We start from the raw sequence: 20692 nt of genomic DNA, 5'->3' as shown, positions 1-20692 counted from the left end.
TACGTTCAGCGGCTTTGTTTGATTTTCCCCCATTTGTGCACTTTCACAGACACTAACCAGTTAATGAACCACCGCTATTACACATTTAAACCTGAAGAAACATTAAATGGACAAAATAAAACAAATTACACAACTTCACTCCTCGCGTTCCCGCCAAAAACAAAAGTAATGCTTTTTTTTAAGGGATTTTAGGACCTGGTAACTGAGACCTTTAAGTCATGTCTTATTTTAATGTATATTCATATTTTTATGAAAAATGATATTATGGAGTGAAATGAAATGAAGATGATTAATTTGAGACATTAATCAACTGGAATGAAATTAAATGAGATGATATGGGATGAAATATAATCTCAGTAAAATGGTGATCATTTACTAAGATTTTTTCAGTTGACTTTTTGGAGGATCCCGAGACGTTACGTCCAGCGGCTTTGTTTCATTTTCCCACATTTGTGCACTTTCACAGATATTAAACAGTTAATAAACCACCATTATTACACATTTAAACCCGAAGAAACACTAAATAGATAAAATAAAACAAATCACACAACTTTACTCCTCGCGTTCCCGCCAAAAACAAAAGTAATGCTCTTAGATACCCCCGCATAGACTCACCAGTACATTACAACTTAGTAAGTGATATGTGAAAATTGAGTGAATGCCTTTTTTTCCCTGCCTTTTCTAATAACCTCGTGGGGCATACTAGATTCGCCGAATTAGTAGGTAAACCCATAGGCTCTAACCTAAGGACGTTGCTAACACTAATCCTAGCAAGAGCAGTGCTTCGTAGAATCTACTACTGGATCGGAATCGCGGTCTGCTGAGAAGATCCGGTAATACTCAGTGGACTGTGTCTGAGGGTTAATCTGCTCGCCAAGCCCTTCGTCGCAAGCAACGGGTTCGACGAGAACGGTAACCGGTGCTTGAGGTACCTAGAAGCAACTTACTTATGAAGTAGCAGTTTTGCAATGCTTGTCCTTTGAAACGCAATTCACGTAGGGCTGGCATTGAATTCTAAATTTAAATGTATTTTTATTTATTTATTTGGGATTGTATTCTCAAATTCAGTCAGCGTGTTTACTGATTAGTGTTTTGTCTTCACTACATTTTTATCGGTTCCCCGAATAAGGACGCGATAAAAATACGAGTAATCATCGAACACGACACATAATAAAATTTCTATTTATGTTTTTCTAGTGTACTTTTACTAAGTTACTTTAGTGTACAGAGCGGAAACCGTTACGTAACTGGAAAAGGTTTTTTATTATGTTTCGAAAATGAAAATTTTTTTTATGTTTGGAAATAGAGACGAATCGATGGTATTTTTCATAATTTTCTAATGCTATTTTCCATGATCAATAAATTTTGAGTTTATAATCGACAAAAAAAATTTAAACACTCTTAAACGATCAAGCCAATGAACAAGACCGATAAAACGCATGCCTCTTTATTAATAAAATCCAAAATTTCTTACTTGCGAAAATTATAAAAAAAAAATCAAGCGGAATCCTAATAAATTACTTAAAAAAATTCAATCCCGCTCAATTCTGTTGGGAACAAATTGGGTCAGATCCATAACCGGATCGGTAACCCGTAAATCCCGAAGTTCGTATTTCGAACGGAGTTACTGCCTATCGTCCAATCGGGCGGGTCCTTATCGGCCTTCCAATGACAACGGCCCGATTACACGGCTCCCCGGTAAAAACGGAACTCGAGTTCGATAATTAACGAATTGGAAACGATATCGTCCAGAAAGATCGCGGAATGCCGATAATAAATTTGGAAATTTTCATTTTTCGAATTACGACTAACTTTGTTTTGCACCGCCATACTGGTGTTGATTTTGTGTAGCAGTTGACTATCTGACATCCGATCCCGGAGAAGGGTAGACAGAGTCCATCGGCTTGATGGCCCTCGGTGATATAGATAAATTTCTTTCACAGCACAATGAGCTCTGCTTTATTGTACCACCAGATAAGTTGAAGGTACACTTTCGTCGAAGATTGCTTTTTTTTTAATATTAATAAAACACATTTATGGTATAAACATCTCCTGGAAAAGCTTTTCTCAAATACGAGTGTACGACTCCATCAAACTCATGGGAACGTTAAATCAAAATTGGTTTCGTTAAAATAAAAATAAAACAGATGCTTTTCATTTTAAAAAGCCTTATTCATTGTACATTTTCGAATATTAATTCAATCACTTCCAACGCCACTATTTCGAACACGCTCCTAAATCGATTCGGTACATCGATATTAACGGCTCATTAATTTAAACGATACAACGTTCGCTTATCGATATTATTATCGCGTAAATACTGAAAAACGATTACATATTTTTTTTTTTGGCAATTTACGAGAGTGAAACGGAGCGATGTTTTAATGAATACAAAAGGCCCTTTCTGTTGGCTTACGATGAGCATTCGTGAATTTTATTTACAACATGATTGTTCTATATACTCAGTAGAGCGCATTGGAAGCCCGCATAAAATAGCTATGCGTTTAGGTTTCAAGGGTGACCCCTTAAACGCATAGCTATTTATATATCCATATTGTTATGGCTCTGTCTTCGCCAGGCTTACCTTGACGCGTCAACAGAAAATGAGAATACCTATACTCTATTCCAATTACGAAGTCTGGTTACCGGAGCAAATAACCATCTACAACGTAAATGCCATCACCTACCTTGAGATTTAAGTTCTAAGGTCTCAGTATAGTTACAACGGCTGCCCCACCCTTCAAACCGAAATGCATTACTGCTTTACGGCAGCAATAGGCAGGGTGGTAGTACCTACCCGTGCGGACTCACAAGAGGTCTTACCAGTCCTACCAGTAATTACGCAAATTATAATTTTGCGGGTTTGATTTTTACTACACGATGCTATTCCTTCACCGTGGGATTTAACCGTGAACATTAGTTAAGTACGTATTTCATTAGAAAAATTGGGACTTACCATTGGGATTCGAACACCGGTGTATCGTTCGATAATGATGAGAGAATGCACCGGACGTCTTATCCTTTAGGCCACGTCGTCACTTACAAAGCTTTACGATTTTTATTACAAAAACGCTGCATCAATAGCCGTATATTGAATAAATAGAAATTTTTGAGTTGACTATAAACGATTCAAGAGTTCCATTACCTAACTTCCAAGCTCTTAAGAACGTGCACATGGCGATGGACGATGGCAATATTATGATCAAAGTTTACCTGGGCGAATATCTAATTGAAGGATATCATTGGATCGAGAGACTACGTGTCAAACAAACGTTTGTTTGTGTGTTTAAATATTGAGGAATTACCTGGTAATCTCCCTCTGTGCAGCGTGGAGTTTCCCGGCGAGCTTCGCAGCATCGGCCTCGGCGGCGCGCGCCCTCGCCTCCCAGTCGCCGCGCGCCCGCCTCTCGCGCTCCGCATCGTTGCGAGCCGCTCCCTCGCGCTGTGCAACAAACAACAGACATTATAATTACACAGAATAATAACGATCATTTTACGAAGTCGTCGTGGCCTAAAGGATAAGACGTCCGGTGCATTCGTGTTGAGCGATGCACCGGTGTTCGAATCTCAGGCGGGTACACACATTCGAACACCGTTGCATACGAATGCACCGGCTGTTTCATCCTTTAGGCCACGACGACTAATGTACGCTTCAGTCTTTTAGGTCACCAAGAGATAGAAATAGATTCATTCTCAGTATCTTCGGCTTAGCCACTCCAGAGACTACTGGAAATTCCAGCGCGTTAGTAACAGAAATCGACATAATAACTTGAGTGCGCCGCGTAGGACACCGGTGACCTACATGACAGTCAAACGGTTAACTATATCCAGTTTATGACACCAACAAAAACCCGCATACATTATACGTATACTTTTCAGGAATCTTCGTCCCTTCCCGGGGCATCATTTCTCAAGATTCTGTTCTGAAGGAAGGAAAATTATTAAAATTAATAAATAAAGAATAAATAGTTTAAAATAATTCGCGCCGTTTATAAGCATGCTTAAAATAAAATTTATCGAAAAATGTACCGACGATCCGGAACTGACGCGTAGTATCGAAGCCGGATAGAAATCCAATTCCGGCGGAAGCGACCACTCATGACGTCACACTCGCCGACAAGATCTATCCAATATGTCGCGAGCACGTGCGTTCGACATTGAACATCTCGAAAATGGAACATTAAGTTTTTAAATTGAATTTGAGAATCGTTGAACATATCTTCGTTTCAACGTCATTTTATTTGAAATTATAAAATAATAATTCAGGAACGTTAGTGCAGGCAAACTGTGTAGGTACCACCACCCCGCCTATTTCTGCCGTGAAGCAGTAATGCGTTTTGGCTTGAAGGGTGGGGCAGCCGTTGTAGCTATGCTGAGACCTTAGAACTTATACCTCAAGGTGCGTTGTGCATTTACGTTGTAGATGTCTATGGGCTCCAGTAACCACTTAACACCAAGTGGGCTGTGAGCTCGTCCACCCATCTAAGCAATAAAAAAAAAAAAATATAAGCTATTTAGCATTAATCGTAAGCAAGACAATTATATTGCCATTAGAATTATTATAATTTTAAGTGATTTTGAAAAAAAGAACGAAAAAATACACAAATTGGAAATGTGAATTGTTCTACGCGTCTTTTCCATTACATTAGCATTTAGAGGTAGATCTCTGGCGTATTAACATCTAGGTACAAGTTGAGGTTTGAGTTGCTACATTATATTGGAGATATGTCATGTCATTAATTTAACGATTACTTTAATATTACTTACAAATTTAAAGTTTTGTACTACACTAGCTAGTGTGAATATAATTGAGGCCGTCAGCGCAAAAGTGGCCTAAGCTTACTATAGTTAGTATGGAGGCAATTAGGTCTGAATTTTCATGAATTTGAATTTGAATAAGCAAAAACACAATACGTGCAAAAATAATGTTTACAAAGCTATCTGTCATCTATGGGTGAAACTATGGATAGGCCGGTTTTGCGTCAGAATTTATTATATTTTAAATAAATTCCAACATACGTTATATAAGCTTGAATACAAGAAAAATGGCCATAGGCCACTTTTGCGCTAATGGCTTCCTCCCTGTTAATTCCCAGATTTTCCAGGAGCAACGATATGTATTTCTTCAAAGATGAGTTTGATTAACCATTCATTCGCACTTATTCAAGTTTTGTAACATAGGCGCAGTATTGAGTCGAGCTGTTCTATCGCTTGCACGTTTATGGTCCAAGTGATAAACTTCAAGATATTAGGAAGGAAGGATAATATATAGAAATCGGATTGCATATCCGATACGGGTTTTAAAAATAATTTATTCCCTATATGTATAAGTATATATAGAAGTATATATATCTTCTTCTTTGTCTCCACCTTATCCCACTAGGTGGGGTCGATAAAGCGAATTTTTCTATTCCATTCTCTTCTATCAGCCGTCATCTCAACCACTCACTCCTTTCTATCATCATTCACACACTCCATCCATGTCTTCTTCCGTTGAACTTTTCCCCCTCTACCTACACGATCTACTTGATATTCGTTTAGTACCGAATCTTGTAGACCAATCAGCTTGAGACATGAGGTCTATGTCTCAAGTGTATAGTGAAACTGATCGACTCTTCAACCTGGAACGCGTTACTGCTCCGCCGTAGAAGCAGGTAAGATGGTGGTATCTACCCGTGCGGGTCCACAAAACGACCTATCATTAGTGATTACGCAAATAAAAATTTTTGCGGGTTTGATTTGTATTACAGAATATTATTCCTTCACCGCAAAAAGTCGTCGTGGCCTAAAGGATAAAACGTCCGGTGCATTCGTATGTAGCGATGCACCGGTGTTCGAATCCCGCAGGCGGGTACCAATTTTTCTAATGAAATACGTACTCAACAAATGTTCACGATTGACTTCCACGGTGAAGAAATAACATCGTGTAATAAAAATCAAACCCGCAAAATTATAATTTGCGTAATCACTGGTGGTAGGACCTCTTGGGAGTCCGCACAAGTAGGTACCACCACTCCGCCTATTTTCGCCGTGAAGCAATAATGCGTTTCGGTTCGAAGGGTGGGGTAGCCGTTGTAACTATACTGAGACCTCAGAACTTATATCTCAAGGTGGGTGGCGCGTTTACGTTGTAGATGTCTATGGGCTCCAGTAACCGCTTAACATCAGGTGGACTGTGAGCTCGTATATCCATCTAAGCAATAAAAAAAAACCGCGGAAGTAATTCGTGAACATTTACTAAGTCGTATTTTGATTGGTACCTTCCTGGGGGATTCGAACGTCGACTCATATGCACCGCTCGATATGAATGCGTCCAGGCGTCTTATCCCTCAGGCCATGACAAAATCAAAACTATTCTAAATCTAAATGTAATTCATGTCAATTAATTTTTATTTGAATTGAATGACGTGCACACTGCAATAATTACCTACAGTTCAACGTACGGACCATTTGGTTTGTTTATTCAACAAACATCTCCGCCAATGTGTACCGGTATTCGGATTTACTTTGGACCAAACTCAAGGGCCAACTTTGATGAAGTTTTAATTGAAAATTAGTCTTGGCCGTATCTTGCTGGCTTCAGTTCATTTGGTCCCGGCAGACCGGTAAATGAGCTAAGTTTCATTGCACGGTACCCAACGATTCCTGTTTTTCGACATTCGTGAATTCTGACGGTAACCATCACTTATACTATACTTTTGAAGGCATTTAGCTAATAGGATAAATAAATTTAGTAAATAGAGAGGTAGCTATAATTTTTCGTTTATGTTTTAGAAGGATTTGGAGTCTGCATATTTTGCTCAAAGCCTAAGCATATTCTATGGGGTGTTCATAATCGAGTTTCGGTGATCTTAGGCACTCCAAGTACCGATCACCGTTCTCCTAGATCTCCTCCTGCAAACTACCCCATAATCCGTAGCCCACTAAGTTTCTCAGCAGACCTCGGCAGATCTGGAGGGTAGATTCAGCGAAGCGCTGCTCTTGCTAGGGCTAGTGTTAACAACTCCTAGATTAAAGCTCTATAAGCTCACCTACCAAACCTTGCGTAGTTGTAACAGCCTCTTCGGCTACCAAATTTCCAACTTTGGCTTCAAATTTCTGCCTATTCAGTTGCATGGCGGATCCAATTCAATGGAGAATTTCGCATCATACCTTGAGGTTCAAAACATGCTCGATTCCAAACTGTCGTTTTATCTGTTCATTCACAATCAAAACATACAAGACACATCTTCAGAACCTGAACGGATGTGCTAAAAACGATAATAAACAAGATTAATTTCTAAAACAGTACTCTTCACTTGTAGTGGAAACCCGCTGAACAGAAATAAATTTCTTAAGAAATGGCTGTGATCAGAGATAAAGTTCTAAATGAAATAAAGATGAATGAACAAAATATGTATCTACATCTAACAGGATCTTTAAATTAATAATTTTATTATTGCTATCCAAGGGTGGTCGTCTTACTGTCAACCATACGGTTAAAGATCAGCTTCTCTCATTGTCAATGTCAGGGACAAGGCCAATCGGCTAAACAATAGAAATTTCATTATGAATGCTCCAGAAGTCTGACTAACTAACAAAAATTTTTTTTTTCATTTCTAAATCCATCGTCACACTAAAGAATATATTATTCACTTTCCATATTTCGACTACAAAAACAGTTCGAACGATTACACGTCCTTACGGATCCATCAGATCCAATAACTCTTGCATTAGATATCTTCAGCTCTAACACTAGGAGCAGGCTGAGGAACCCCGGTAACCGTACTCGTCGAACTCGACAAAGAGGTCGACGTGCAACGTAACCCATGCATCAGCTCGCTGAGTTTCTCGCCGGATCTTCTCAGCGGGTCGCGATTTCGATCTGGCAGTAGATTCATTCGCGAAGCAGTTGCTCTTGAGTTGTTAGGTCTCCTTCGGAGGCGCTCGGGCATCTGTTAGCAAATCCCACCCCTTCTGGCTGAGCCTTTGCTCGCCCACCTGTCCTGGTGAAACTGGAAAGGCCTCCAGGCCACCAGTAATCTTTCAATCATAAAAAAAAAGGTTCGAACGAACTAAGGAATCACATAAAACACTTCTTAACCGTAAACGACTTTGTAGACTTCTAAATTGTCATTATCATCTACAGCAGGATGGCGTTCCTTAAAACGAAAACGTTGATCCTTTACACGGTTTACTGATGGTTTAAAACTTATTCCAGTAATGTTCGAGTGCTGCAAGCAATGTAATGTAATTAAAATAATGTTCTCGGCTGATGTGCCCGTCAGCCGTCTTCGCTTTAGCTTGCGCTATCACGAAAGATAAACTTTAAAATGACTAGTAATTATCATTAGCAAATGAATATCGGTTTTCGTTTTGCTAATGCAATAAAATATAAGACTTAAGCCGTATTATAATTATATATCGTCGCTGTCAAACCAAAATCTGCTATGTACAAAACCTTATTTTGAATTAACGAGTAAAAACATTTTTGTATAAAATTTTATATGAAGATGAATTTTTAAGAACTATATCAAACGAAAGCTTTAAATAAATATTAAAGCTCACATAACAGTTTTTTTATACGGTAGATAGGGCTGTGAACTATATGAAAAGGTCAAAAAGTAAAAATCTCAAAAAGTGCACATAGCAGATTTTGGTTTGACAACGACGATATTTAAAAAAAATCATGTCTTTAATTAAATTTTGGAAGTCGTCATGGCCTAACGGATAAGACGTCCGATGCATTCATGTTGAGCGATGCACCGGTGTTCGAATCCCGCAGGCGGGTACCAATTTTTCTAATGAAATACGTACTCAACAAATGTTCACGATTGATTTCCACGGTGAAGGAATAACATCGTGTAATAAAAATGAAACCCGCAAAATTATAATTTGCGTAATTACTGGTGGTAGGACCTCTTGTGAGTCCGCGCGGGTGGGTACCACCACCCTGTCTATTTCTGCCGTGAAGCAGTAATGCGTTTCGGTTTGAAGGGTGGGGCAGCCGTTGTAACTATACTTGAGACATTAGAACTTATATCTCAAGGTGGGTGGCGCATTTACGTTGTGGAGGTCTATGGGCTCCAGTAACCACTTGACACCAGGTGGGCTGTGAGCTCGTCTACCCATCTAAGCAATAAAAAAATAATCGTACAAAAATCTTACTTCCCATTTCGGTACCGAGAGGTCATACACGATTAACCGCTGTGCCACCCCCAACTAAATACTAAACGTACAAAACAAATTATCACTTTAAATAATCTATGAATTCATTAGTGTGTCTCGTCGAGCCATTAGAGAAAAAAACATAAGGAAGTGTTTTGTCTATTTTTGGGCTGTTTCCGTCGCACTCTGATGGTAGACCGTCGTCCCGTGGCGAACTCTATTAGGCACGTGATAGATACAAAGAAAAATAAATGCTATCACCGAGCATCGAAGAGCCGATTTCAACTGGCAAAATTTAATGTTTTGTTACGTCTAATATTGGATTCGGTGTATTTTTAATTTGTTAACTGATGTCTTTCGGTGGATATTGGTCACGGAATATTTGGAAACTACACTTTCATATAATATTTCATTCGAAATAAAAAGCAAAACTTTTAACAGAAATGCTTTTTGATCGACGATAAAACTAAGTAATTATTTTAGAAGTCGTCGTGGCCTAAAAGGTAACACGCCCGGTGCATTCATATCTAGCGATGCGCCTGTGTCGGTGTTCGAATCCTGCATGCGGGTACGAATTTTTCTAACAAAATACATTCTTATAAAACGTTCAAGAATGACTTTCTCGATGAAGGAATACTCATGGCAGGAGGTCTCATGAGATGGGTAGGAACTACTACCCTGCCTATTTCTGCCGTGAAGCAGTAATGCGTTTCGGTTTGAAGGGCGGAGCAACCATTGTACTGTAAAAATGGAGAGTTAACCGTAGAGCTTAATAAAAATAAACAAAAAAGAAATACAACATTGCTATTTTATCAGCACTATGATTGGAGAATGGTTATCAAATGCTGACACTAAGGCATGTTCTGTAAAGACTCTAATGACTATTTCGTTTGCTGAAGCCGACTAAAGATAACTTAACTCTGTATAATTAACAGTTTTAAGCTATAGCACGTCATTACGGATCTTCCCGATCCATTAACGGTGCTTTTAGGCACCACAAGCACCGGTCACCGTCCTCGTCGAACCCGTCGCTTGCGACGAAGGGCTCGACGAGCGAATTAACCCATAGACACAGCCCACTGAGTTTCTCGCCGGATCTTCTCAGTGGGTCGCGTTTCCGATGCGGTGGTAGATTCTGCGAAGCACTGCTCTTGCTAGGGTCAGTGTTAGCAACACTCCGGTTTGAGCCCCGTGAGCTCACCTACACACGTTAGGATGAAGCTGAAATAGCCTCGCAAGGCTATCAGCATAGGTAGGAAGAAAAAAAAACCAAAACGACTTTGAATGCATTAACAGATGTTGCATAGCTTTGGGCTTTTGGGCGACGTCGACTCTTTACCATTCGGTCTACAGGATCGGGTATGTAGTTTCCAGCGGCCACGACAAGAGGGTTCTCATGTCGTGCCGCCTTCTCGAAATGGCGCAATGATGCCGACTGTAGATACTTACTGACAGAGTCGAGCTCCAGGTCATCGTGGAGATCCACGTTCCTCAGGAACCATGGTGCTCCGACGGCTATCCTGCAGAATCGGGATTGAATAACCTGAAGGGGCTTCAAGTTGGCGCGGGGTCGTTTTGGTCCTTTCGACTATCTTTGTCTTCTAGTGTACTCGTATACTCAATGCGGGTATGAAATAATCGGAAGGTGCCATTAAAAAAAAAACATAATATTCTCAGAGGTGACGTCAACAAATTATATTTCCAATACTGGTCCTAAAAGGTTTAGTTGATAACAAACCACGCATAAAAAACCGAAAAAAATTTGTTACGAATAAAATAATCGTAAACAGAATTGTTAATTGTGTTCTCACAGCCTCTGCTGTGATTATTTTTTTTTTTTTTTATTGCTTAGATGAGTGGACGAGCTCACAGCCCACCTGGTGTTAAGTGGTTACTGGAGCCCATAGACATCTACAACGTAAATGCGCCACCCACCTTGAGATATAAGTTCTAAGGTCTCAATTATAGTTACAACGGCTGCCCCACCCTTCAAACCGAAACGCATTACTGCTTCACGGCAGAAATAGGCAGGGTGGTGGTACCTACCCGTGCGGACTCACAAGAGGTCCTACCACCAGTAAACAAGAGGTCCTACCACCAGTAAACAAGAAAACATCATGAAACACATGAAAACATCCCATCATAAAAGAATGATACCATTCTAACAAGGAATAAGACAGCAAACTCATCACGTATGAAAGAAGTTCAATAAAGGTTTCTTGTCCATTTCGAATTTAATGTTTACAGATAGATAACTTTATTATAGAATCAAAAATAACTTTTACAAATTTATTTCGATCAAACCTACATTATAAATGCTCATCGACAAGCGGCTGTCTAATTGTCAGCTGTCAACTTGACAGTGACACTTGGGGTAAGTGACATGCCCTTGAGTGGGGTAAATATTTGTGTAAAGCTTCTAGCTCGTGAATAAGTGATGTAATACGGGTAGTGCGAGGTAAAATGATAAAAATTTGTGGAGATACGTTTGACGTTAAGAGAATAACAATATAGGTTGTGTCAGATAAGTGACAGCTTACGTCATATCTCACGTTTGGTGTCGTGTTTACTTTTATGCCAATTACTTATTACACTGAGGTCTTTCTTCAAACGGACTATTTTGCACCGTACTCCACACACGGTTTGAATTTTCAAAAACAATGAGTCTCGTTTTCGTTTGCTATTGGGCAAATAGCAATGAACATCATCATCATCAACAGCATTGTCGGTTACTCTTGGCAGATCAATCGTGGTCATGTTTTTGAAGTGAGACTTCTAATGCAACTTCCAACAAGTTTTTTTTTCCTACCTAAGCTGATAGCCTTGAGAGGCTGTTACAGCGTAACCTTAACTAGTAGGTGAGATCAAATCGGAGTAATGCTAACACTGTCCATAGCAGGAGCAGTGCTTCGCAGAATCTACCACCGGATCGGAAACGCGACTCACTGAGAAGATCCGGCGAGAAACTCAGTGGGCTGTGTCTATGGGTTAATTCGCTCGTCGAGCCCTTCGTCGCAAGCGACGGGTTCGACGGGGACGGTGACCGGTGCTTGTGATACCTAAAAGCACCGTTAATGGATCGGGAGGATCCGTAATGACGTGATCCAACAAGGTTGCGTTAAATTTTTAACGTTACCATACTAGAAAGAGACAGAGCGAGCCAGAGGCCAGCGCGAGCGTTAGCGACGAGTAGCGTCCAATACTTGAATGAAGTATTTAAAAAAATATAAAAATATTTATTTTTCTATCTATAATTTAAAAAATATATAGTATAAATGTTAAAGATGTCGCATCTCTTATACACAGAATTCCCTATTAAGAGAGCAATCTGATTTTAGGATGAAAATGAAAAAAACCACAATACTACACATCGGAATAGAAGTTTCACTTCATTCACGTGTACCAAGTATCGTTTTTTCCCCTACATATTCGCTGGTAACCTATTAGGCCTAAACTAGTAGGCTATTCCAGCTACACCCGGGTAGATGAGCTCACGGGCTCAACTTGAGAGAATTTTCTAACACTAGCCCTAGCAAGAGCAGTGCTTCGCAGAATCTACCACCGGATCGAAATCGCGACCCACTGAGAAGATCCGGCGAGAAACTCAGTGGGCTGTGTCATGTTGAATCCTTGTTTATTATAGTCTTGACAGCTGCTCTCCATAATTCGCGAGCTCACGCCCTTGTTAAGTGCTTATTAAGTTCTGAATATGAATCAAATCAAATCAAATCAAATCAAAAAAAAAAATTTAACATAAATGAAAGTACACATTTGTTGAACGTCAAAAGAACTACCGCCAATTCACAAAAACTAGCCTCCGTCCTGAGAAGAATTGGCAAGAAACTCAGCGGACATGTCTTTTTTTTATTTATTTTTAAATATAAGATATTTTTTTTGTATTAAATTTTTATAGAATTAAGTTTTTTATAGAATTAGATTTTTATAGAATTAAGAGAATATTCAATTGCTTAGAACATTTACGTATCCCTTTCTGTATTCAAAGCGAATATTTTTTTACTCTTTAAAAATACAATTGCATAATCATCAACTATTGAACCAAATACATTTTTATAATGAAGACCGTCCTTTATCGTCATACTAACATAAATCAAATAGATTATTCGAAAATCAATTCACATCACCAAACAGAAAAACATCTGAAGAAAAACAAGCTAACTGTTAAACACTATAAAGTCGACTTTCCTTTTATAACTAACTATATTATTAAAAAGCTTCAAATGAAAAGCAGTCCTTTTCATACGTCAAAATAGATTCTCCTCTGTTATTCATAACAGCGACGATCGATCAACGTCTCAAGCTGGCTTGACTTTGATATTTCAGGACTTTTTAAATCACGAACTTTTTGCTTAAAGGATCCTAGATGACTGACTGATAATTAACGCGTAGAGATGGTGTCTGATACTGCTTCCTCATCATACGTTATCATTGGAGGTAATCTATATTTTATTTTTCCAATATCCTCTTCAAGTCACTCTAATTACTCATATTGATGTTACTCGAATGAACCCGAAGTTTTTAAGTCGTCTTAAGTTCGCTGTGATGGAAGGTGCCTATGGACAAAGACTAGAGCTTTAGCAAAATGAGATGTTTAAAAAAACTGTACAAGAACTGCATGACCTTTGGTTTTTTTATGCAAAACTCGTATCCCCTAAGACGTTCCCTTGCCCTTCTTAATTCGTCGTCAAACATCCCTTATTGACAGCTTCCCTGTAGTTAGGTATTGGGTTTACTTACGAGTTAGGTATTAAAATAAACCCTTCGAAAGGGCGTTCGACAAGGGGCGAGAGAACACAAACAAACAACATTAACAAATATTTGATCAATATGCTTTAAAACGGTGTGTTTGTTGATTACGCTGTTTATTTTGCGATTGATTTGAAAGAAAAGTAATAATTTAAAAAAAAAACTAAAAAAAGCAAGTATATTATTAAGCCGCATAAGAAAATTCCGTTAACACTGAGCTCAATTAAAGCTCAAAGCTATTCAAGTTTTCCGTTATCCACCTTATAAGTACATTATTTCGGTGGCTTAAGATTGGTTTGCTTGTTATTCAGATTACATATTTTTACAAAGTTTCGATTGGACAACATAAAGATATGTTTAAATCAACTTTGTTTATATACTATTATAGTACATACATAATTATATACTCTCTTCTTCTAGTCTAGATCTATTCTATCTATTATAAAAGGTCCTTAAGCTAGAGCTAAAAAGTGACAAAAAGTGACATCTATTTTCTACCCACATTTCTGTGTCACATTTAACAAATGGCAAAAAATAAGTAAAAGACGCATCTTGGGATAAATATAAAACTATCCTATAACGTCGGATAACTATAAAAGACGGTCTACTACTTAATTAGCAGAAACGAAGAGATCTTAGTTTGTAAGAGCCTTCGGTATTTCTTTTTTTTCTAGTGGTCCGTCTGGCGTAGAAGTATCCTCAATTGGTTGTAAAGAAATGCTTAATTTCAATAATGGTGCTACAGAAAATTGCAAACCTGCAATTTGGTTTGCAATTTTCCTTCCTTCATATTAGTGCGGCAAAATAATCTTCGTTACGTTTTGAAGAGTACATAGTGACGTTAAGATAATTGAGATTTCTATAACGTCTTGTGTATCAAGACGAGTAGAGGCAAAGTGAGAAACTGATGTAGGTATACAAACTCGTACTTAACCCTAATAACTGAAGTTTTAGCTTATTTAAACAAGCATTTAAAGAAGCAAATTTTAATTAATTAATAGGTACACATTTATATTTTTCAAATATTCGCTTAAGAAAGCATAAGCCAAATACTATACGTGTTGCGACAAACATTAAAAAAACTATAATGCAGATAATATCGTAAGCTTACAACATTATCCTAACAAAAACATAAATAATTACCAAGCACAGTCCATTAATTATGCATTCGATTTTTTTTTTTTTTTTTTTTATACCTAAGCTGAGAGCCTTGAGAGGCTATGTCAGCGTAACCCTAACTTTTGTAGGTGAGCTCACGGGGCTCAAACCTGATGACGTTGCTAACACGAACCCTAGCAAGAGTCGTGCTTCGCAGAATCTACCACCGGATCGGAAACGCGACCCACTGAGAAGATCCGGCGAGAAACTCAGTGGGCTGTGTCTGAGAGTTAATTTACTCGTCGAGCCCTTCGTCGCAAGCGACGGGTTCGACGAGAACGGTGACCGGTGCTTGAATTACCTAAAAGCACCGTTAGTGGATCGGGCGGATCCGAGATGACGTGTTTTGGGCGACGTCGACTGCTTTCCATTCTGTCCGCAGGATCGGGAATGTAGTTACCGGCGGCCACGATGAGAGGGTTCTCGTGTCGTGCCGTGCGCATTTCAAATCGAAACGTGTTACAGGTTCGCGACATTGTGCTTAGTGCTAGTTTTTTAACGATCACGATAGCGTGAAAGTTAACTCAACTTTGTATGGAGTTAAAATAGCATCCCTAGCGGCAAACGTAGGCAAGCAAATCCAACTTCATACGAATTTGGGTTAACTTTTACTCTATCAAGAACGTCAAAAAGCTTGCACTAAGCACACAGGATAGGCAGAGTGACGGTACCTACCCATGTGGTTTGTTAAGGTGCCCTCAACGATACAAATTTGTAAACTGCACGTTTGATTTTGATTCGGCGACATTATTCCTTCGTCTTTGAAATCATCGGTGTCGTATTTCAGGTGCGTATTATCTGTATATATAAAAATGAATTGCTGTTCGTTAGTCTCGCTAAAACTCGAGAACGGCTGAACCGATTTGGCTAATTTTGGCCTTGAATTATTTGTGGAAGTCCAGAGAAGGTTTAAAAGGTAGATAAATATGAAATTGCTCGGAATTAAATAAAAATGTCAATTTTGTTGTCCCTTTGATGTGTCCCCCGTCGGACGGATTCCTTTTGTTTGTTTTAAGTTTATTTTATACAAAAGCTTAGGTCTTTTATTTGTTTATTAAGGCACTACAAAGTCTGCCGGGTCAGCTAGTATTAGATAAAAAAAATATTCGTCCATCAGACAGCCGTGGTAGTGCGTGACGTTTTATTGGACGCGTCACGCTTTGATCTCGCCGCTCCCGCTCAGTATTACCAATTAGACGTGACGTACGTATTTCGGTGACAGTTTAGTGTTTTTTATTATTGTACATAACAAAGGGATTATTTCTTGTTTAAATGCAAGCATAATTATCTGCAGCACGACATTTGCAATACCGTCGTTGCGATTTGTATTAAACTTTCGAGGCTTATGTGGGTAAGTTTTTTTTTTTTTTTTTTATGATTGAAAGATTACTGGTGGCCCGGAGGCCTTTCCAGCTTCACCAGGACAGGTGGGCGAGCAAAGGCTCAGCCAGGAGGGGTGGGATTTGCAAACAACTGCCTGAGCGCCTCCGAAGGAGACCTAGCAACTCAAGAGCAATTGCTTCGCGAATGAATCTACTACCGGATCGGAATCGCGACCCACTGAGAAGATCCGGCGAGAAACTCAGCGGGCTGATGCATGGGTTAGGTTGCACGTCGACCTCTTTGTCGAGTTCGACGAGTACGGTTACCGGGGTTTAACAGCCTGCTTCTAGTGTTAGAGCTGAAGGTATCTAATGCAAGAGTTATTGGATCTGATGGATCCGTAAGGACGTGTCTAGGGCGACGACGGTGACTTGCTCCTGCGTGATCAGGATTCGGGGAGTAATCAGCGGCGGCAACGATAAGGCGATTATCATGACGCATAGCCTTATCGAAGTAACGTTCCGACATTGACTTCATGTGTTTGCGGATCGATTCGAGGCCCAGGTCATCGTGTAAGTCGATGTTCCTCACGAACCACGGAGCCCCGACGGCTAACCTGCAAAAGCGGGATTGTAGGGATTGGAGGGTGTCTATATGTGTGCGGGCCGCGTGAGCAAACATCACACTCGCGTAAGTCATGACGGGCCTTATGCAAGTTTTGTAAAGTGTCACCTTGTTCCGAAGGGACATTTTACTCCGCTTACAGATCATGGGATAGAGTCTGCCGAGAATAAATGCGGCACGGTCGCGGACTGTTTTTATATGCGGGCGGAATGTCATGGATGCATCCAGGGTGACTCCCAGGTACTTGACCTTCCTGGCCCAGGGTATAGGTTGGCCGAAGAGGGTGATCGGGGGTGTGATATTTCTCCTCCTAATGCGGGAGGAAATAAGCGGTGAGTTTCCCCTTTGAAATAACACTGCTGTGCTTTTCGCTGGGTTGATGTCTATGCGCCATTTTCGGAACCACTGTCCGAGGGTTAACGCTGCACTCTGGAGTTTACTCGCGATTAGGGACTTGTTTCTACTTGAGTAGTAAACGGTTGTGGTGGGTAAGTTATAAACACAAGCATTCAACGATTGCGTATTTTTGTCGAGAAATTATTCGTTTGATTATTTTAAGTTGACATTTTAAATTTACCGATACTTTTCAATGTATCGAATAAAGAGCAATCCCGCAAATTTCTAAGCAGTGAAAACGGTAGAGAAGCATTATACATAATATCGAAATAACCATTATGGAAGCTAAAAACGAAATATTACTCTGTATATTATATATTACTATTTATTATATATTACTCTGTTATATTGATTGCTTGGGTGAATAAGCTTTGTTCTCCGTTCCCTGTTATGTGGTTACCTACTTGGATTTAAACACCAGAAAAATCGCTTGGCTCAATACGAATACATCGGGCACCTTATCCTTTACGCCATGATGACCTCAAATAACAGTCTTCAACTTTTATCATAATACTTTGTGGAACTTTCAAAGCACTAAAAGAGACATAATCTCCTAAAATTTAAAATAACTACCATTCTGAATTCGAACAATTGAATTTGAAACTTCGAGCCAACAAACACGTTACGCAACCCGAAACTGACGCACAAAAACATTCCAACTTCAACAGTATGACCTCATGAACCCACGAAAACTTTTGAAATCGATTTGAGTAGTACGAGTACTGCAGTGACCTATAACTGAACTCCAGCCCGCTGAGTTTCTCGCCGGATCTTCTCAATGGGTCGCGATTCCGATCCGGTGGTAGATTCTGCGAAGCACAGCCCGTGCTAGGGCTAGTGTTAGCAAATTCTCTCAGGTTGACCCCGTCAGCTCAAGTACCCGTCCTGGCGTGACTGGGATAACCCCTTAGGCTACCAGCGAATACGTTGGGGAAAAAATTAACCTCTCCATGAAAGCCCTGGCTTTACGTTCAACATTAGCGAGAACAAGATAACATAACTGAACTATGGTACGCAAAAGGATTTTTATTATTATTTTTTTATTTCTTATATGGGTGGACGAGTTCACAGCCCATCTGGTGTTAAGCGGTTACTGGAGCCCATAGATATTTACAACGTAAATGCGCCATCCATCTTGAGATATAAGTTCTAAGGTCTCAAGTATAGTTACAACGGCTGCCCCACCCTTCAAAGCAAAACGCATTACTGCTTCACGACAGAAATAGGCAGAGTAGTGGTACCTACCCGCGCGGACTCACAGGAAGTCCTACCACCGGTAAATATGAACATAAACAAATAAATTAAAACACTCGATTACTATTCCAAGAGGTTTGAGAGTTTAATTTTTAGTCGAAGCCAATAATGTCTTTATGAGAGATATTTTGTATTCGGTGTCTGGATTGTAGACATGCATTACGATTTAGAAAAAAAAAGTGTGCAGCTCACACGCGGCAGAAGTGAAACCTATCAGACTTCTCTCAATAATCTAGAACGGTGTTTCCTAACGTGGAGCCCACACAAGGGGACATTTTCATAATTAGGGGGGGCAATCGCACTACATGAATATAGAAAATCTGTATTAAAATTAATTTGAAATTTGATTTGCAGTTTTTTATTATATGTTTTGAAATTTACTTACCGTGTTTTGATAACAATTTCACAGTGATTTCTGCCTAAAACCTATCATTTATGTTTCTTTAGTAAATAAATCATTTTTTTAATGTTAAAACTTATGTATAGGGGGCATACAAATTTTAGAAATGTTACCGTGGGACATGGCACCAAAAAGGCTGGGAAACACTGATCTGGATGTACTAGTGGTCCCGCAATAGTCGAAATTCGACTATAATTAGTTGAAATTATAAGTATGAACATTATTATGGTTCTATTGTCAAAGACTATTTATTATACTTCCATAATCACAGATTTCACCAAGACTACACTTTAGACAAATATTAACAAAGACAAACAACATTTAATCTATTCTCAATTTGACCATAGACTTTATGCAATAAGAAAAGTTTGACAATAAACAAATAGTATGCATGCGTGTGTGTGTCAAATACACGGTAGTGTGTGTAATGTTTGCTTTATTGATTTAATGTATCTTTAATGCATTATTTTAAAAAAATATTACTATTGTACACTCCTTCTCTATATTCTCTATAAGTGTCAGAAATATCATATTCCTCCGTCCGCGCAATTTTCGTAAAAATGGGTACAAAGTTTTTGCTTCACGTATTAATATAAAGATTTATGTATGTCTGTTTTTGTGTCATCGTATTTTAAAATGAAGCCCAAGATGAAGTCTAAAAAGAATTGCTTCGTTGACTGTATTAGCTTAGATAATCTTTAATGTTAGTGGTTGCAGAAATCGATGCGTTACCCCGTACCATTTGTTTGTTATATACTAACATAATCGGTTGAAGCCTTTCTTCTCTTTGTTTGTGACCACTTAGCGGAATGTTTGTTTTGTCCTTTGCATCAACAAGCATTTCGGTTGTCGTTTATAGGTTCTAAATACATTCTTGTTGGGATCTAATGATCTTGTGAGAGAACATTTGGAACGTTTGGTGGCTTGTGAACTTTTTTTTTTATTGCTTAGATGAGTGGACGAGCTCACAGCTCACCTGGTGTTAAGTGGTTACTGGAGCCCATAGACATCTACAACGTAAATTCGCCACCCATATTGAGATATGAGTTCTAGGGTCTCAGTATAGTTACAACGTCTGCTCCGCCCTTCAAACCGGAAAGTCATTACTGCTTCACGGCAGAAATAGGCGGGGTGGTGGTACCTACCCATGCGGACTCACAAGAGGTCGTACCACCAGTAATAAAACTTAACTATTAAATCAATATGTGAATACCGTTTCAGAACTTTAAAACAAGACGCTTAAATAGCAATCGGGTATTTTGTCGAGGTCAAATTAAAACAAAAACGTAGTGTCATCAGTCACATCAACTCTTGATACACGTGAAAAACTTTAGCTGAAAATTACATTAAAAGACTCCGATACATAGATATAATAGAAAGATACAGGTGAAGCTACTAAAAATAGTTAAAATAACGAGCGCCATAAATCAATGAGAGAGGCAACGGTTTTTTTTAAGCATTCAATAGTTAGCAATTCTCTGAGATTGATCTACCAACGATTAGGCGGGAAAAAAGGTATTTTTTGTGTCTATTTGCATTTGTTTTGATCATAAATTGATGAACAATAAAAAAAGTATACTCTATTCTAAATTTGAAAACTATTTTTTTTGTTTTCTTCTCATTTCG

At 39.1% G+C, this 20692-nt stretch overlaps 1 protein-coding gene across 3 annotated transcripts in view; it reads right to left on the bottom strand.

Annotated features, from left to right (window-relative positions):
- Positions 1 to 20692, bottom strand: part of LOC114246971 (uncharacterized) — a 357666-nt gene that overhangs the window by 55916 nt on the left and 281058 nt on the right. For all 3 annotated transcript variants that reach the window (XM_089730727.1, XM_089730726.1, XM_028179745.2), the window contains exon 4: positions 3306 to 3442. In XM_089730727.1, coding sequence (XP_089586853.1) covers positions 3306 to 3442 — 137 coding nt within the window. The remainder of the gene's footprint in view (positions 1 to 3305; positions 3443 to 20692) is intronic.

The sequence above is a fragment of the Bombyx mandarina genome, chromosome 10, assembly GCF_030267445.1.
Source record: "Bombyx mandarina strain Sakado chromosome 10, ASM3026744v2".
In the NCBI taxonomy this organism is placed as follows: Eukaryota; Metazoa; Arthropoda; class Insecta; order Lepidoptera; family Bombycidae; genus Bombyx; species Bombyx mandarina.
This window is presented reverse-complemented; position numbering and strand designations above follow the sequence as displayed.